General features: G+C 40.7%; 1 protein-coding gene across 1 annotated transcript; it reads right to left on the bottom strand.

Annotated features, from left to right (window-relative positions):
- Window positions 1–7,034: 7,034 nt before the first annotated feature.
- On the bottom strand, window positions 7,035–20,697 carry immp1l (inner mitochondrial membrane peptidase subunit 1). The gene is made up of 7 exons (XM_037248226.1): window positions 20,612–20,697; window positions 14,402–14,512; window positions 14,240–14,328; window positions 13,956–14,082; window positions 10,321–10,431; window positions 8,069–9,474; window positions 7,035–7,416 (listed from the first exon to the last, which is right to left on the bottom strand). Exons 2-6 carry the CDS (start codon window positions 14,504–14,506, stop codon window positions 9,388–9,390), a joined length of 519 nt encoding a protein of 172 aa, XP_037104121.1. The 5' UTR covers window positions 14,507–14,512; window positions 20,612–20,697; the 3' UTR covers window positions 7,035–7,416; window positions 8,069–9,387.
- Window positions 20,698–20,716: the final 19 nt, after the last annotated feature.

The following is a 20,716-nucleotide window of genomic DNA, read 5'->3' on the forward strand; positions in this document are numbered from 1 at the left end:
GTCTTCTGTCAGAGCTCATTTTGGTAAACACGGATGTGGACATGAGGAAGCGGGGTGACAGGTGCATGATTGAGCTACTTAAAAGCAGACACTCTGCTCATCTCCCAGGGTTGCCGCTGTCTTTTTCCCAATGCACATTATATGCTCACTTTCATCTCTCGCCACGCTTTTTTCCAAAGGTGAGCTTTTACAATGCAACTTAATTGTAAGGAAGTATCAAAAGATTTCAATAATCACTTCATTATCATTTATAGATAAAATCGCCTTTGCCGGGCATCTGGCGGTCAACTTTGCCACCTTTTCAAGTTCTTTGCTTTATGAGCGGGTCCGATTAGACGAGATGGGTAATAGATAAACATAAAATATGCATCCAGATCTTCTGCTTGGGCGAGTGGACTGAATCTGTATGAATGGCTAATGTGTTGCCGTGACGGCAAGCAACTAGATTGATCACTCATTACGATATCTGCTCCATTGGCCATTAACACCCGCAAGGAGCCTAAGTGTGGGCCCCATCACACACCAGGGTTAAATTGAGAGTGAAGAAGTGAACTGCGTGCGTGTGCCTGAGTTTGTGTGTGTGAATGGGTAATGGTTGCTGCATGATCCACACATGGCCATCTATTGGCTGCAGAAACTAAAAGATGGGCGGTAAACACCAGGCCTACAATACAGCCCAACTACTGCTCCTCACCAGGGGAAGCTGTGCTCTGTGTTTATCCCACTCACTTACCACATTAAGACACAATGCAGCACTTACAAAAGCAACTATTTACCCAGATGGCTGCATAGGTGGCACCTGGGCTCCAGGTGTGTGACCATTTTCAGCTTGGAAGGGTACAGTTCAGAAACCCTTATCTGGTTGTGTGACATGATAGCAATGTAACCCGCCAATGAACTGGAGACAAATGGAAAAGTAGAAAGAGGATAACAATGAAGGACATCTGGTATTTTGGGTCTGTCCTCTCGGTATGTGGAATGGTTGACATCGAGATCATTTTCAGTTTCGTTTAATCCCCTAGTTGGAATTAGGGATGCACCAAAACTGATATACGTACGTATATGTCTGTCCTTGCACTTTCACTTGAGAAAATGTTCCAATACTAACACACTGATACCATATGACTGCAGGAGCCATGTCAGCCATGTGGAGATACCTAAAGAATGACAACACTTTTTTAGCTGACTGCAATTTATGCTGTGCGAAATGGATGATGAACTCAGATCCTCCAAATTGCAATGGCGACCCCCACATTTCACATACATACCACTCAAGGTGGCATATCAAAAAGGGGTACCCAAAATAGGCAAACAGAATAATTTTGGTACCCTTCAGAAAACATAACGAGAATACAAAAGAAACCAAAATTTAATGAACCCATCCGTGACACCTGCATGCTCCCTATTTTCCTCTTTGTGTGTCTTGATTTTTTGTCGGTAATACACACACACTACAGTGGATTTACTTGCATTACACACAGCACATTGAACATGCCAATCACCCAACATTGCAACCACGCACCTGAAACACAGTAAGTGGGTATAAATAATACCAAAAAGCTCATGCTTGAGCTGCATGTTAAAAATCACAGGCTTATTACTGTCATTATATTCTAGGGGGAAAAATGGTTAAAAATCCAGACAAAGTAGAGATCGACACATTGCGTTTGACCTTAAACGTTCCGCTGAATAGAGATTAGAATTTCTAAAGGCTGACTATTCAAATCAAATTCCTGCCCTAAGCAATGTTTCTTTGAGGAGGGAGGGGGTCAGGGTACAGGGTCACAGGGCCGCCGAATTTCGTGCTGAGAAGTCTGAGATGCTGATGTTGACATGAAGCCTGTTTACGCCAATGAGTTCCCCTCTGAAAAGAACTCACGCGGGATGCGGGGACCCCTATTCAAGGCCTCCAAAATGGGATAGCATCCTCCAGGGGAGAGAACTGAGACACTCCCTGCCAAGGCGATGGGGAAGTCCCTCCGCTGATAATAACAGCTCACAGAGGGAACAACCTCAGTGGGCACCAGGCCAGACAACTTTCAATCAAACTACCACTCCTCTATGTCCCATTTTTTTGTAGCCATGCCCCTTCAACCCCCTCTCCCCATGCTTCTCCCTTTCTCAGATTTCCTTTCCTTTACAGTTTGCACACTCTCGAGAAATCTCCAGCTCAGAGACCCTCGCAGTGAACATAATGGCCATGGTGCTCCGACAAGAACGGGTCAGGGCACAGATGAAGACAAACATCAAATCGAGAAGTGTGCTTGTGAAGCATTCAGCATCTCAAATTCAATCCTATTAGCAGCAGATAAACAAAGATTTGAAATATTCATTCCCATTAGCACATTAGATTGGAACAATCACAAATTGTGGATTCCTTTTTTGTACATAATTAGCAATTACCAATACGATGATAATAATAATACTTGGTGGCTGAGCAGTGGCATAAAAGTAATTGCTGTGAGTGAGGTGCATTCTCCTCTAATTTTAATTTGTTGCTTTGAGTCTCAAGCACCCATGCATCAATGCTTAAGAAAAATACAACAACACAATCAGCATAGAAATAAAGCCTGAATACAAAGCTCAGTAACACATTATGTTCGCCAGTTTACCTGATGTCAAAAAAGTCAGAAAACCTGAAAGTGACGTCTTATATTAACCAAAATGAGCTTTTATTTCAGCACCCACAGGTTGAGAATCACCGTTTTATATTATCTAGAAAGAAATGGGCTTATTCTATGGTTCAGGATTATATGTAATGATAATAATCACAACATAATTAAACATCTTGTCATATGCTTAAGATCAAGAAGCTATTTGTATTGTATATATATTAGAAATGCATTTTTCAAATCATTCATTTTAATTTACATTTGTGATTTAAAAAAAAAAAGAAGTGGACCAAGTAAGAAACCATGGGTGACACTGCAGGCCAGGAATTAGAAATTAAATAAAGACTTTGAGAAAGCATTTCAAAGGTTGGAGTGTAGAAGTTATTCATTTATGACTGCTCTATAAATCACCCTAAACATTTTTTGGGGAATTTGGCAATTAATTTGAAAAACTGGTATTGTATTTATCTAATTCTATTTTTTCCCCATCAAATTAATGGTTAAGACAAAGCATACTTTATTTGCATGTGTTTTAGCGAAACATGTCAACGAGAATTATGCAAATCTCAGTGATGCCATTGCACATTATTAGGTGGTATTAGTCTCAGAGAGAGACCGCCCATTTGTCTTTACAACACAGTTTTTACATTTGCAAGTCACCGCACGTGAGTGCGTGTCTTAACCAGCTGTATGTATAGCAGGTATTTGCGTGTCGAAGGTTGAGACGGTATAAAAAGAAACCCCAAGACTCATGAAATATAAAACAGCCCATCTTGCTGATCTTACGATTGGAAACATTGTCACACACACTGAGACAAAAACACACCCCACATGCAGCTGGCCGCACACACGAATCCTATATCGATTTTTTTTGCAAATTCTTTTAAGTGAGTTTTTTTTTTAATTAAAGCCATTGTAATACTTATATTATATCATTTATATGAATAATAACAAAAAACAATTAGAATAATAAATAAGAATAATAAATAATTATAATAACATAACCCCGACAATGCCCTCCAACACTACCAAGTTTGTTGTTCTACACTTCTCTACTTGTGGTTAGCACATCTGCCTCAGTCAGCAAATCTGAGTTTGAATCTCTTGTTGGAATATGAAATATGTGTTCGCCCTAAGATTGCGTGGATTTTTGCTGGGCACTTCACTATCCACATCAGAGGTATGTATGTATATATCCAGGATTTTTTCTCGGCGATAAAAAGGGACTTCACCAATACATGGGGGGGTGAGAACATCATCAAGGAATATATTTTTGAATATGAAATTAATTGCTGGAGCGGCTTAACTGGGTTGGACTATACAGATTTCTGACGGGGCTAAAGCACCCCCCACCCCTGAACTGTGGTGTAGGGCTGGCCACCCCTGCCACATCCTGAAAACATGCTTTCTTGGGCACTTGAGTGTTAATAGTTGTCTACTGTACAGACTGGCGGCCAATCCAGGGTAGGTCTGACCTCTCCCCTAAAACTCACCATGACCTTAAAAACAAGGGGTACAGAAACATGATAAATGGCTCGAGGATTTTTCAGACTGTTTGTTCTTCTTCCCATGGAAAGTATCCAACATCCCAGAACCCTGCAATCGAGTCACATCCCACACTTGTCACGAGTTCACAAACTCTCTCACGGCGGTCAAGCTGACATCGCCAAGAATCTATTTGATCACTTGAGCCAGCGTTTCAGACACCCGCTCAATGAAAACGGCATTCTCTCTCATACAACGGATTAACTCAAAACATGCCAGACATTTATAATGACCAAGTTCCTCAATTCTGCGGCTGTGCTGGATGTTTTGCTTGCCCCGATATTGATAGAAACTCGCCGTTACCTCTCCCCCTGGCTTTTTCTATTCAAGTTAGCTGACAAAGTGAAATGGCAACAAAACACTAAAACAAAAACTTCTCCCAAACTCAGACACGCACAGCAATAAAAACATTCTAATTAGTTTTAAAAGTAATTGCTCGAAATGATTAGTTGAGTTGGGCCACTTTCCCTCTGTTACTTGTGAATTGGAAATATAATTGCAGCAGACAGTAATTGGCTGGCCGCAGACTTGGTTATTGTAGTCTTTTGTGGCAGGCTACATCATTACCAAAGCTTGGGGTGCAGTTCAGCTTTTGAACTACGATGACCAAAGAGGAACACAAACAAACATGCACGCAATGCTCTGCTTGCCTGTGCCAGCTCTCCATCAACAGCGGGGCCTGGTCCAAGATCCCAAAACTTGTTTTTCGTCTTTTTTTTCCCCCCTCTCTTCTCCTCAACATCCATTTAGTGACCCAGCCCTCATCACCTGAGCAGCACAGTAGTCAAACTAAAGAAAAACTAGAACGGCAGAATGGAGAAAGACGAGATAAATTTGTCCACCAGTTTGCTGACTACCTCTCCGTTCACGTTGGATGTTTTGAACAAGTTGGCGGTGGCAACTTTGATTCTGATGTACAATTTAACAGATTTTAGTATTCCTTGAAACTTCAATAATTTAACTCACTGTACTTCAAGAACGTAACACCGACAAATTCCTGATACAATGACTGGCATGCATGTTTTGATATACAAAAGCAACATTAAAATCAGCAGGCATGCACATTTTGTTTTCGATTGTGTGTGTTCTCTCTCTTTTATTGCCTGGCTCGCTCACTGTCTGTTTATGTTTGTTGTGCAGTTTCCTTTGCTAAATTGTCTGGAAGCACAACAGGCCTCATCAGTAAACCAGGCAGAAAGGCCTCGCTATCCCGCTACAGGATCCAGGACATGCCAGGGGGACCGCACACACACGTACACACACAGTACCTCTTCCCCGTGACTCACATACATCAACAAACTAATTGGCCAAACAGTACAAAACGAAAAACATACACATTAATGCAGTGTTGCTTTTAATGATAAAGCACACAAACCACTTTGGACAAAGACACCAAAAACATGTCGAGGTGGCACTTGGAGGAAAAAAAAAAAGTTTATCTGCCAATTCTTTCCAGCTCGCTATTATGCAAATAGGGATATAGGTCAGGCCTGTCGGACTGAGGCCTCTGTCATCCTGTGAATCACTCTTTGCCTGAGGATACAGGTCCCATAGCTTTCCATTAGGACCCTCAACGAGTCCATACAGCAAAGCCCCCAACCCCCTACACCATCACCACCCTGCACGTACACATACATAACTCCATCCACCCACACCATTAGTGCGAATAAGTATTAGACGTTTAGTGCCTTTGGCGAGAACAACACTATAGATAGGCCGATATTTATCTTCCTTCAGAATTTATAGACTTTCCAAGCACATTCAAGATAAATTATCAGTTTTTCCTGGCACCCTAAGACTACAGTAATTATTAAATGCGGATACATACATACATAGAAATATAAAAAGCTTCATTGTATTACATCTTGGAGAGTATTGTAAAAGGAAAAAAATGACTATACAAATGTATGCTAATTTTTAAATTTGTGTTTGGTTTAACTATTTAACAAGCTAAATTTCAGTTAGATATAGTCAATATGTTATCCTGAAAATTCTTAAAGTATGTTTCAGCACTATCCAAAAGGAAAGTTTTAAATGTTTCAGCATTAACAATAACAAACACTTGAATTAAAAAAAATCCACTGTGTTTATTAGCTACTGTATATTAGTTGATAGAATGATCAACACATTTTACTTTAGATTTTTTAACCTGACATCTTCTTACCCTACTAATAGTCATAATACATGATTCATTTATTTATATTATTCATGAATTTACTCTAAGGACTTTTAATAACCACTGAAAGAGCCTGATGGTGTGAAGGGAAAATAAATACAATTCATTTTATTATCTTAAAAATTAGCAAGAACACCCAAGCACATCAAGTGTCGTAGGGAAAACTGTTCAAGGCTTTGACAGAAATTGAAACTCTAAAAACAAAGTTAAGTTTGGGCAGTTTTTCTGTTGGTTGTTTTTACTGTGTGTGTGTGTGTGTCTATGTGTGTTCATCCCAGATTATTGACAGTAGGGCACTCAATAGGCCTCCAATACAATCTGCCTAGTATGGATCTCTGGAGGTGGATGTGTGTTGGATCAGGAGTAAAGTACTCACCTCAAACCACAGTAGCTGAGGGAGCAGAGTTGACGAATACGTACCTGGCCCAATTGAAGTCGTTCAGTCATGTTCACACACCCTCTAAGAGCCCAGAGTGCCTCTTTTTCCCCCCATACCTCTTCGTGTTCTCTCAGAAAATCAAGAGTGATCAAACAACAACTGATGTCTTAATTAAAAAGTACTATCGGGCTTGATTAAAAGGAGAGGATGATCAGAAGGGTGTTGTCAATGAAAGGAGAAACGCTCTCACATGGAGCGGGGTTACAAGAAATCGCAAAGGACGTAAACAGATGAGAGCATCAATGGAAAGACAGCGGGAAGGGCGATTAAAGGGCGATTGGATTTATGCAGCAATGGCATGCAAATACATTTCCAGTCAAAGCTCTTCAGATATGCAATTTTGAATCATCAGTATTAAATGACAAATATCATTGGCATTTTTTTGCATGCTGCACTGAACAGGATGGCAAACGCCTTGGTTGAAAAAACAGCATCAACTTTTTCAAGCTTTTATGTTCTGCGTTGTGGAGACAAAAACAAACAAAGCGCTGCCGTTGCCAAAGGCGAGACACTCTTTACCCATATGCTCTTTTACTTCACGTCTGTACTTCTGAAGGATTTGGATTCTGTGGCCAACATTTTTCCACCCCAATTGTCCCATTTGGTGTCTCCGTTGCTTAAGTCCTTTGGAACAGCTTGCACAACTGCAAGCATTTGGAAAGGATATTAGAATTACTCAGCATCGGTACCATAGTTCCAATGACTAGTTACAACTTTTATGGCAGTGAGACGTCAGCGATCCTGTATAGTGAGGCACAACCACTGTAATATAATTAGTGATTACTTTATGACCTATGATTATAGAAACAATTGTACGTTGATGTGATGATAAAAAAAATTCTTGCATATTCTTGAAACTAATAGTGGGTTTTTAAAATGAATGAACATTGCAACATGAAGCTAAACAAAACAAAGAATTGTCAGTTCAATGCCATAAAAATGCAATTACTTGTAAGAATATTAAAAGGCATGCTAAATGCATGTTTTCCGCAACTATATTTGAAATTCCCTGGATTAAAATTCCTGTTCAATCCAATGGAAGATTTCCAAATTTGAAAATTCACAAAATCTTGCCACCCTTGTCCTGGCTGACACACTGCTGTCATTCAAATGTGTGTGTGGCCTTATAACGCTACCTACTTAATATTGTTACGATAAAGCCCTGGCATTATTTTGTAGGCACTTCTTTCAACTGAAATAATTTATTCACAATCTTTGTCATTCCTTCAACCATAGAAATGGCGTTCATCTAAATATCGTAAGAAAGGGCTCCAGCAATAGGGCAAACGGACTCACCAAGACTACTTGTGTCAGCATTTCAGCCCAACGCTGGCACCGTGTTGACACGCAGCAGATGAATATTAAACCTTGAGAAACAAAGATATGCTTGAAGCAAAAAGCCCACATAAAGATTTTTTTTTCTCAGCTGCAAACATACACGCACGCTCTCTCACAATCTTGAGCATCCCTCCCAGCAGGCACAATCACACTCAGGCAGATAATTCAGTGTCACACGGAGCCTTGTCGCTGACCCTCTGGCCCCCCTCCAGACAGAGGAAGCAGCTGGACAGGGACCCACGGCTGCCTGGAACACACTTCCCTTAGGGAGCTGGGACGAAGAAGTGTCCCTCTCTGCCTTGGAGACTGACCAGCTGAGCTTCAGCAGCTCACTATGTGAATGTACTCTGAAGAGCAGTAGGGCCTTTAAGAAATGACAGCAGCAGTACAGCAAAAACATTTTGCAGCAGTCAGCAGACTGATGAATGCATTATGATATCAAAACATGAAGGGTTTTTTTTTTGTTACTGTTCAGAAACTCTTCAGTCAGCTCCTGCTGAATGTTGAACCTGAATTAGTCCAATAAACCAATTTTCAGAAAACACTGACGTAAGATAAGAGTGATATAGCAACATTAAATACTTCTGGTAACTTAATAGAAAACACAGAAGCACATAATGATGCACATACATTCAGCGAAATAAATCCAAAGAATTATTAATTTACCGCAGATTTAAAAAAAAATAAAATAAAATAAAAGCTAATGTACTCAGTGAACCTCAGAAGTTTTTTTTATATTGTTCTATTCAGTGATGAACAAAGTCCACACTAAGTGCTTATTAATATTGTATGCTTGAATGGCAAATGTTAACATATTTTCAATTGCCTCAGTAGCCTAACAAATAATTAAACAATGGGGCTTTTGTTTGGCCACTCTAAGAAAGGGTAAACATGAAATGAATAGTTCATTCTCCAGGATAATGGCATCTAAAATGAAAATAGAGTTAAGTTGCATTTTAAAAGCTGTTTTACATCAAGAGTAAACCAGAATGCATAAATTCCCTCCTGATTTTTAATTCATTGTCCGCATGTAAAGCTTTAATACTTTGGATGATATACCCAAACAGAGGTAAACACTCTAAGATTGTATTTAATATTACAGAAGTGAAAATCAATTCACAGTAATTAGTGATGTGTGTGGAAAAAAAGAAAGAAAGTAAATAAATATGATAACTACCTGGTTAAGTAGTCAGTACAGTAAAAAAATGACAAAAATTACTTACCACACAATATGGTTTTTCTTTTAGAAATTTATTTAAAAATGAGAGAAAGTCATGTCAATGTGAACCACCATCATCCTGATCTTTAACGATCCGTCTGGCTGGACTTTCACTAAGGCTTCCAAAAGCATCTGGGGGCCAGACCTGTTTGGGGCAAAGAGAAGAAAAAATATTCAATGGGAAACTTATTTTCATTACAAGTTGCACGCGTTTGTTAATATGGCACTTAATGACGTGTGAGACTTTAAGCAAGATCTTGTTATTTCATCAGCTGTCTCAGTAAGCCCTCCAGTGGAGTGCCGCTGTCCAATCAGATGGACAGAAGGTTGGCTGACCCGTTTCCGGGGTCGTGGTTGGTATGACATCCAGTGACATGACAACATAGCAGAATGGAAAGCTAGACAATATGTTGTCCAGGCTTTGGTCAATCGGACACACTTGCTTTGAACTTCCAACTGACTCATATCTTCTAAGGGGGCTTAAAATGGCCATTGTGGCTTGAAAAAAACTCAAATAAAATCAATAGCAGACTAAAACTAAACCATTGTATTTAAAAATTAAATTGCATCTCATATTAGTGAGTCTGACACATTTATAGGATAAATATTTTAAACAATTCAAAGAAAAACAAGATGACTTGAAGGATAGAATTTGGGCACGGATAGAAATTTACAGAAAATGACAAACGTTTCACTTTCGTTGAATCCCAACAAAGATTTTGTTAGCTTGATAGCAAAATTGCTTGCAGTACAATATCAACTAAAATGCTTGCTAAAAATTATTTTCATTTCCTTTTTGTGTCTACTCTTAATCATCCGGGTCATGATAATCTGCAAAGGTCTAATTCATAACTGACTTTGGCAATCTTGCTATTAGGCAGAGAATTTGTTAGCATGCCATTTCTTGGCATAAACTGATAATTTTTTCTAGCGCTGTATATGGCATTTAAATGTACAGCACACTGTATATGACACCATGATGCTGCATTACCTTCAAGCAAACACGCCCTCGAATGAGGGCATAGGGAACTGGGCCATAGCTCCTTGAGTCAGTAGAGTTCGTGAGGTTATCGCCCTCTAGCCATACATGACCTTTTGGCACCTAAAAACATACAGCAGATGCCTAAATACAGGGCAAAACCAGTGAATATATACAGTATAATTTTATGAGATATTACGTGATTTCTGTTTTTTGTAAAAAACAAAAATCAAGATCTCCCTGACCTCTGGACACACCCGCTACACTACCCTTCTGGTGAGTTGCTTCAGCGATCAGTCCCTCATCTTAACGTCAATCTGCCAGTCCCTCTTTAACCCCATACTTTATTAGGAGCGAGGTCATGGGTCGTTAACGGGCAGGATCGGAGTAGGATTTAGGAAAACTTCAAACGGGGGTCATTAGTCTGTTGGCTGAGATTTGCACCCCTCAAAGCAGGAGAGTGGCTTGAGTTAGCTGGGCAGAGAGAGAGAGTGGGGGAGAGAGTGCAAGAGAGCGAGAGAGAGAGTGGGAGAGAGAGCGAGAGAGCAAGAGAGCGAGAGAGCGAGAGAGAGTTTTAAACTACTGCTAGGAGCAGTGTCCAAGGGTCTCCACCGCGGTCCGACCTGCCAGTGGGGTGGTCATCCAAGCAGGCTCTAATTCACAATGACACCAATTATGATTAATCTCATCACTTTAGGAGAGTAGGCTTGTCAAGGCCCTAATTAAGTGCGCTGTCCCCCCTATATGTGCAGACAGGATCAACAACACATTATATTGTCATAATGGGCATCACAATCGGCAAGTCTATTTTGGCGTTGCCTAAATTTTTAATGGCAAATGTGCTCTGGAATGATAGCACGGGTAAAGCTAAACAACACTGATTCCTTCACCGGCACCACTCGGCCGATCTGATTGTCCATCCGACAGAGGGGATGGTTTGTTTTGTTTCATTTTTCATAATTGAGACAGATGACGTGACATAATCTCGAGGCACTGACGTGTTGACCTAACATGGGGTAAACAACTCGGTGAATAACGTTGACGCAAATGAATATCATTAAAGGAGTCATCGGAGAAGCATATGTCAGCATGCTGGATTCCCACCATTACACCTCATTAACATGGTAACATATGCCGGCTCCCAAGCAAAGGCAAAAGACGGAATGTCGTTTGTCATCTGACAAGCCAGAACCTTGTTTCCACTCAACTCCTGGTTCTATAAAACTAAAACTCACTAAGGTGAGGTGGATGAAACATTTTGGCATTATGTCCCATTGCGAAAGAAATTCAAGGCTTTGAAGCACAAGGAAGCATAAAAGTTATGCAGGATTCTGAGAGTGCGACAGATTTTAGGGGCAGAAGAAAGTATTTCTACCCAAGTATTTTTATCTTAAATAGTTTCTTCTGTAGTTAATCGCAGCACTGTTGTAGCTCCACCACTGGGTGTAAGTGGCAATATGCAATGCAAGCAACACCCAATCAAATGGGTGCTGAAAAGTGAAAATGGGGCCATATACTATACAATGGGAATATAATAGTAAAATCAGTACTGTATCTAACTGAGCCAAACCACTTGGTGAGGTTAAGGCTATTAAGAGGTGTGACTTTAAAAAAAAAAAGAAAAATTATTACACCATATCCTTTTCTTATTTAAAACAAAAATAAGAACTACAATTAGATACCATTCCCGTTTTGACAATGATTAAAATGAAAGAATAAAAAAAAAAGACCCCATTTTCGTTGCATCTAAGCTCCTTCAGCTACCAAAGTGTCAATACGCAAACTTCTCCAAAAACAAAAGTGAAAGTTGTACTCAAAGCAGTTAACTCTAAGTGGCCGTGTAACAGGCAGCATAGTGGAGGAATTTGCTAGAAGTTGCTAGTTCAGGTAAGTGGAGCTGTCTTTATGTCAAAATGCCACTTGAAGCCAGATCACCGTTATGCATGTGCTGACCCAACCCAAATATTCGTGACAAGTTCAGGGGCCACAAATAGACACCAGTGGGCCACATGTGGCATCATAATCTTATTTTATCCATTCTTCTCTCATTTTACAAGAAAAGAAAAGATGGAGGTGTAATTTTAAGCGATGAAATTTGTTGTGCTTTACAGCAACAATAGAATAACCTGACTTGTAATAATGAGTACAGTCAAATACGCTGCCGGCATGTGTGGCATGATGGACAGCAGCATCCAGCCCGCTGTCGTACAGGCTGAATTGATAGGAAGCATTTGTGTACCTGTCGAGGACTGAAAGTGGAGCTCCTCTCAGTGAGTGGGCGTGTTTTGTTAAATGTCCACATTATTACCGTGCTCATTATGTTAACATGATTAAGGTGCCAAATTAAATACATGCATGGAGCCAGAGTTCATCTTTCACTATCTTGCTCTGTCAATCTAAAGTGCATAGAAGGCATCGTATGGAGGGAGGGGGGGTTAATCTTTCTGTCACTTCACCAGCCTGTCCTCCTCTCTCTCTTTCCCTGTGTGCAGTAATATTAGGGATCAAGTGTCATTGTTTTGACACAATAGCTCAGACACAGAGATCATTTCTAAAAAGGTGACAGAGCAATTAGCCTGCAGTTGGATCTCTCAGGATGGAGACGACATGCCAGCCTGTCTGTGCAAAAAAAGAGGCGATGACAGCGACCGCCTTGTGAAACTCATCTTTACAGGTCCCATAATGCCTAACATCATTGCACACATACACTCGTGCTCATCATCTTTATGTCACCCTGAAGGAAGGCCAAACTTTTATTTGAACAATGGCCTTCTGGTCTCTTAAAATTTTAAATCTGAGCTGCTGCATCAGGGACAGTACAGGCGAAGCAATACACCAAAATAAAGACTTTATGATACAGAGGGAATATCATCTGGTTAAAGAGTAGTTAAGGAATGTATTTAATATGAATCAGTAATCAAAGGGAAAGAGTGAGGACATATGCTAAAATCTGAAAGCTACACTATATTTTAGCTATCCTTCAGGTGTTAAATTCAAATTTACCAAAACCTGAAAGCAGCTGAGCATGCTGCTTCATTCTGAAAACATGAAATAAAATGCAAGGATGACGCCGAATGCAATTTAAATTCTCTGTACGTTTCAGTGACGCTAAACCAACAGCAAGCCACTTGCCCATTCCATATACTAAACATGACTTGATCCAGGCCAGATGCCCCTTTATCCATAAAGCACGATAAATTCAAAGCTATGCAACATAAATGCAATATTTGGTTTACAGAACAATGTACATACATAAACACGCGCACACGCATACACACACGTACACACACCTCCACCCACCCATCAGTCTGACCATTCAGCTGGCACTAACTCTAGCAGGCTTCAGAGAGATTGCAGGCCTGAGCTGTGGGTGTTGGGGAGATCAGTAATAGAAAAGCAATGACAGTCGTTTCACCAACAGAGCCTCTGCTCACTTTCTGGCCTTCTCACTGACAAAACATAGCTGTTGTCAAAAGCGGACACTTTGACCAATAACACAAAATTGGCCCGTGACGCTGAAACATGAACAATTACAGAGGTCGGAGTACACAAAGAAAAAGGTAAAGTTTTTCCATTATGTAGAGATCGGTTTCCTATAATTACAACAATATTTTTACAAATACATGAAATAGTGTAGATATACTTACAAATGTGTGGGTGTTAAAAAGATCTGAGGGACCACTCGTGCAGACTTTGTCACCTTCCAACCCAATTACCCTTTTACAAATATTCATATTGGGGTCAAATAGGCTTTTCGCAATCACAATATCACCCCTGGAAGAAAACATACAAAGTCATTTAGGATTTGTTTTTTTGATATGAGATAAGACATGAGTACATTTCATCAACATTTCATTTTCTAACAATCTTGCTAAAGTTATTCAGCACAAATTTGCAAAATGTACATGCATAGTGTAAGACTGCTACCCACTTTTGTATTTTGCAAAGATGCCGTGTCACTCGCTCTGAGAAAACAACATCTTTGTTGACAATGGTAGGCTCCATTGACGGGCCGGAGCACTGCAAAACAACAACAGTTAACATGCCTGCGCACATGACAACATTGTTGACGTTGTTGCTGTATTATACAAACCACCACAATCTCTCCGATGTACTCGAAGGTGCAATGTGCAATGCAGCCATACTGGATGGTGTAGCCTACAAACCCCAAGGTCTTCCCGAGCACACGGCGGATCATCTCCACCTACAAAGTATGGGTGCAATTTCTTAGGTGTCAAAAGTTATAGAAACACGGTGGCAACAATCAAGTAAAGACTGAATAGATTCTCTTTTGAGTTTTTAACACTACGCAGTACGCACAAGCCCAATGGTTGACAGTTTTTGTTTTGACGGTGATAGCCTAGAAAAAAAGTGTTCCCTAATATGTTGTCATTTTTTCCAGAACTGTAAAACGGTATCACACTCAAAGATGTCCACTTTTTAACTTTCAAAATGCCATTGTGAAAATTACAAAACTAACAATTTTTTTAACCATTTCCAGCTTTTTTAACCATTTCCAGCAAATGACGTTGTAGCATAAACAGCCTTAAGTCCGCGTTACGTCACGGTTATCTCGACTTTCTAAAGCCACAAGCCATTTGGGGCTTAATTTCTTAAGGGTGTAGAAAAGGTTGTCACAGTTGGCTAAGATGGCACACGTTCCCTGGTGTTTCATTCTCAGAAGTCAGTTCACACCACAAAACTGCCCCGAACCTTGACCCGTTGTATGACAGACCAATCAACACCTTGAGCTCAGGTGATGGACAAAACATAGAAGCTGTGACACTTGCACACAAGGCACCTCTGCACCATCGCTAGTAATGTTTAGAGCAGTTATCGGCTTCTCTCAGGAACATAGAAACACAAGGTGCCATCAGTGTGTCCTGAAAAACACTGACACAAACACACACACACACACACACAAGATATATGTGGCTTGTGGGCAAACACCTCAGTCACACTTAGCGTATTGACTTTTACTCAAGCTGCTGCACGGACAGAGGGCAAAGAGCATTTGTACACAAGTCCTGCACAGTGGATATACACTCCACCTCTCCCAACAGATAAAACAGAAAAGAACGGCCACAGCTTGGCTTTAAGCTTTGTCTCCTCTTCAAACAATTTCAACTCAGGCCGCTGTCCTGCCAGTTCACCACAGGGTAAAGAAATCTTTTTTTCTCCATCACCCTGACTCCTTCTGTCTCGTTCCCTTGTGTCTTCGTCCCCTCCCAGGGTATTATTAACCAAAGCAAGCAGAGCGGAAACCAAAGCCCCAAATCCTCAGAGCTCAGGGAATGACTTCCCATAGATGGACAGGGATTAGACCCCCAATTTCTTCTCTGCTCGGCCACCGCCACCCCACTTTCTCCCCAGGCTCCCGACAGACCGAGCGTCAGGTGGCTCTCCCAGCCCTGCCAAAGGTGTTACCCGTAATCCCATAACCCCCACTCAAATATTCGAACATACACGCACACAAAACAGACACAATGCTGTCTCATTCATGCCAACTTCATTCCACCAATTCAGCTTTCAGTTATAAATTACACCTGAAGATATTCTCCACTTTGTCCCAAGTAAGATTTTGGTCTGCTGGATTATTTCTTTTTTAGGTCAAAGGTCTTTGTTGATGGATGAAAGGTCCTGGTGCCCAGTATCCATTTTCCAGTTCCATTTCAACCTAAATGTATATGAAGTTGAGGTCAGGGCCCATCAAGTTTTTCCACACACACAAGTCATCAATAAGGGCTGATTTTAAACTCTATGAACCTCCATCTTTGTCAACTTGGTGCCTCATGGCACTTGCATAACACACCCTCAGACACGATCTCACATGAGCTCTTTCTCTTGCTAGGATGAGGATCAAAATTTTTTTGCTACAGTAACACGGCTGCCGTACAGCTACCTTCATATCAGTGTGTGACGCCCCCCCCTGCAACCACTCCTCCATTCCAGTGTGCATTCAGCAAAGGTGGGGATTAAGGGACTTTGCATAACAAGATCACACAGCCAGTGGTTGATATCAAGAGAGTCCATATGCAGCCGCCTGGTTTTCTGAGGCACCCTCTGTCATTGATAGTGTGTGCCATGCGTGCACGCATGTGGTGTGAATGTACACACACAATAACATTACCTACGTGGCTCATATGATGTGTACATAGGAGCTGCAGTAACTCCTTTGGGATGCATCACAAGGTGGACATCGCAGAGATGTGACGTGGACCTCTATTACCTCAGATTCCCTAGAGTCAGCAAAGCCACACTGTCTTGCCCTTTAATACCCAGCACGTATGTGTCAGCTCCGACATTAATCGAATACTGATTTACAGCTGTAAATTAACACAAAGTCTCCCCGCTAATCCAGGATTACACGCTAAACACGTTCATGGGAAAACAAAGAAAGTCAGCACAGCCCTCTCTGCAGAACCATCTGTGGCCAATGGTCTCCCACAGTCATGGCACAGTACCACAGCGCAGAAAAGAAGGGGATCCCAAATGAATAGCTGAATAGTAGTCGGTGACAACACCTCATTGTGTGTTTAACTCTGTGATCCTCTTAGCAAAGAAACACAAGTAACTCAAAGAAGACAAATGACACATGTAAATCAAATGCAATGAATGTTGATTACATCGCGTCCATCCATCCAACTGTCAAAAGTGAGTGAAGGACACAATCAGGCATACGTGTCACCTGAGCTGACATTTTGAATGTCACTATGACGTAAGTGACAATGAAGTGGAAGTGATATGCACTGACATGTCTAATTGTGCCGTGTCTTAGAAAATGAGGTGACTTGCAATGATGAAAAATCACACCAACAGCTTACAGCTAACATGTTCCATCCTTAAAAGTCATTAAAATGACTACAAATGTCACTGTTAAAATAGTAAAGATAAAGAAGACAGAAGGCTCTTTAAGACATGTGCCATATATTATCAGTTTTTTAATGCTGGTAAATGAGTACACAATCCCAACAAAAGAACCAATTGCCATGTAATATTGTATTTCCATTATTTCATTTTTCGACTATTACTTATTTACTCTCAGTGTGACCCTAACACCCCTCCATACACAACTACTAATTTAAAATGGTGATTTAATTTGGGCATTATTGGGGCCATGAGGAAATATTCCAATAGGAATTACAGCTACTGATCTCCAGGGACTGGAACCTGCCATTGGCTGAGTAGTGTTAATTGATATACATGGCCAGTCTATTAGAGCCACAAAGACAATCTCAATCCAAACAGCACACAAGGGCCTAGCGCTGGACTCCTTACACAACTAAATTAGGGAAACATGGGCTGAGAGAGAGCCAGGCAACAGGGGGGCTAAGAGGCTTACAAGCCCCTTGTCAGATATTCTTCTCCCTGAGGATCCCAGATGGAAGGGAGTCTGGAGGAGCAGGGAGCATCAGAGAGGCAACCAATCGCACCTCTGATGTCTTCCTCTGGGCAGCAGAAGGCAGAAGAGGGTGGGGCTTTAGTCCTATTGCGCAAAGCTTAATTTGATCTTAATGTGAACAATAAAAGGGAGGTGGTTTGGCAGTGAGGGGGGTCTGTTTCTACTATCGGTGCAATCGGAGTTAATCCTGCTGATTTAGACACAGACACCTGGCTGGACGGAGAGTGACAGATGCGAAAGTCACAGTCGCAGAGTTGTTGGTCCAACCCCCATCTCTTCTAGGTATGCCTTGTATTCAAGGCTTAATTGAAACCACTGATCTCCATATTGCTCTTTTCATCGTCGCTAACAGCAACACAGCCGTGAAACAGCTGAGCGAGGCTACTATTTGAGGAGCCGAGGGTTTAAACCCACAATCAATGGGTCAAGCCAGAGCAAATAATAGCCAAGTGATATGAATACAACTGCTATGAACTGAAAGGAAGTGTGATTTGACAGAGTCCCCAGCCAATTACACTGAATGGAAAAAGTAGCCACTAAGCCTTATTGTATTGACGCAAGCATATATATGGCTGGCGGCCTGGTGCTGAGAGAGCGGATAGATCTTATCTAGTGTTGGATCACATTGACAAAGGCGTCTATGTTTGCTATGACCTGCTCCTGACAATGACTATGATATTTTAACACTAGCGAATGACAGATAACCCAACCACAACACAAATCTTGGCTTTTCCAAAGAGGATTTCCCTTTTCCCACAAATGTATCAAAATAAATGTGGTTTCCGCAGTTAATTAAATATCTACAGAGAGTTGAAGATATTCGGATGATATGAAGAGGTCAACACTTAAAGCTAAATTAGAAGGTACTACATAGTAGCACTCTTTTGTGTTTGGAATATTTGTTTCCTTCCATGGTTACTAACACAAATATGGTGCATGTTGATGATAATCTTGCATTCTTCGGACACAAAAACCTCAAGTAAATTGCAAAGATAGAGTGAAGAAACCAAAACAGTAGAACCAGGAAAAGTCTGACATGTTATGACTACTACCATTATATAGTGCAATCAGATACAGCCCCTGGATAATACTAACAACAAAATAAACACACACATGTACCAAGGACACATGGGAAAATGTTGTTATTTTTGCACAATAAAACCGCAGTCCTTTCACCACGACACCCTAGGTGGTTGGAATGGGATTCAAGAGATTCAGAAAAATTATCTGTACTGTACATTCTAACATTTGGTCTTTCAGCAACTGATTGAGGCTTGATGGAGTCCTACAGCTCTAAATTCATATTCCTGCATGTTGAACTGCAAGTGGGCCTTCCTCCTGCTGAGAAGCAGGTCAGTTAGAGCATCTTATTCGACTCAAATGGGGCTAGTGTCGTCAGTCATGATATATTCCCTTGGCCCTCTGTCAGGACGTATAAATCTCAGTGTCGCTGTCAAAACAGCGGGGCTGCCTTTGCTGAGAGCGCTTATAAAGTGAGCAGTTGGGCAATAGTTTCCTCTGGAGCCTTACAGTATCCTGTGATCTTATGCTGCCTGTGGCCTCTATTTGACACACAAAGCTATTCTTCAGCTGTCTTAAAGATTACGCTCATCACTTGTCACTTAATCAGTGTTAAAAGTGGTCATTAAACCAAGGAAACCCACCTTTGGTGGCCTTGTATGACACCAAGTTCTTGAAGAGGAAGTCATGTCAAATACTTTCTTTACAATATTATGGTCACTGCAACCCCACTAGCCTAAAAACTGATTGGTCATCACCTGAGTAACTGGGATGTCATTTTCAGTCACCAGAAAGTGAAAAATGGCCACCCGCTGAGATGGATAAAAACAGGTGGAGTTCACATTTGCATTTCACAAATGCAATATTCATCAAAATGTGGTGTATAGACTAGTGGAGGCCCGTCAAACATATCCATTAATTTATTTTCTGAACCGGTTTATTCTCACGAGGATCGCGGGTGTACTGGAGCCTATCCCTTGTTAAGAAAATTTTGACTTGACTTCAAGTTTAAAGATGTGCACGTTATTGCCAATAAACATTTTGTAACTTGAGTTACAAATTAAAACTGCACTTTAATAGGACAGATTATTCACTCCCACAAGCAGTATCAAAGAGGATCCAATGCAAAAGCTAAATCAATAGACCATTCTTTACAAATAAATTAGCAATGGTATTAATTCTTAGTTGAGCATGGACCTGCTCCAAGCAAAACAATCAAAATTTGATAACCACCACACTATACAGCCTCATAAATACTCATTTTATAAATAAGCCTAAATTCTGTCAGATTTATTCTTGATAACAGCGAGAGAAAATATATCATGTCTAATCATAATGATGTGTTGTACTGGTAGGAGACTTTACAATAATATGTTCCTAATATTTTGAACTTCCAAAATGATTATATGAGAAATATTGCAGTTGAAATATTATTAGAAATATATTCAGATGTCCAGAAATAGCTGCTTTTACATACTTTTCCATACTTATACATAACATCGGATATTAACATATGGATGTGATACAGTGAATAGCTGGGTCTGAAGGGGATAAAGTGCCCACATGTTTAGACACAAGGTGGTTGCGTATCTAATCGTTAAAAATCATATACGCATGATATGCAATAGTTAAAACCTCACTTCAAACTGTCACTTGAGCAGGAATCAAATCTACAAATCCAAAATGTTTTATTCTGGATGTGCCGAGCGCTGCAGAATAGTCAGAAGACATGCATGGGTCGACAAGGTCATACTTGAGCATAGAGATACGACACGACAGGAGCATTCACAAAGAGTTTAATAATTACTGGTTGCAACTAAATTAGAGGGGGAAAAGAAAATTCACCACTGAACGAACCGTAGTAAATGTCGGTTGGCTCACCTGGATAAACTGACAGCTTCAACGCTCAGACCATGCATTTGTTATTATGGAGCTGCTGTCACACCGCAACAAGAGCAACTTTCATTTGTCGCAGCTACTAAAGTC

Source organism: Syngnathus acus, chromosome 3, assembly GCF_901709675.1.
Source record: "Syngnathus acus chromosome 3, fSynAcu1.2, whole genome shotgun sequence".
Taxonomy (NCBI): Eukaryota; Metazoa; Chordata; class Actinopteri; order Syngnathiformes; family Syngnathidae; genus Syngnathus; species Syngnathus acus.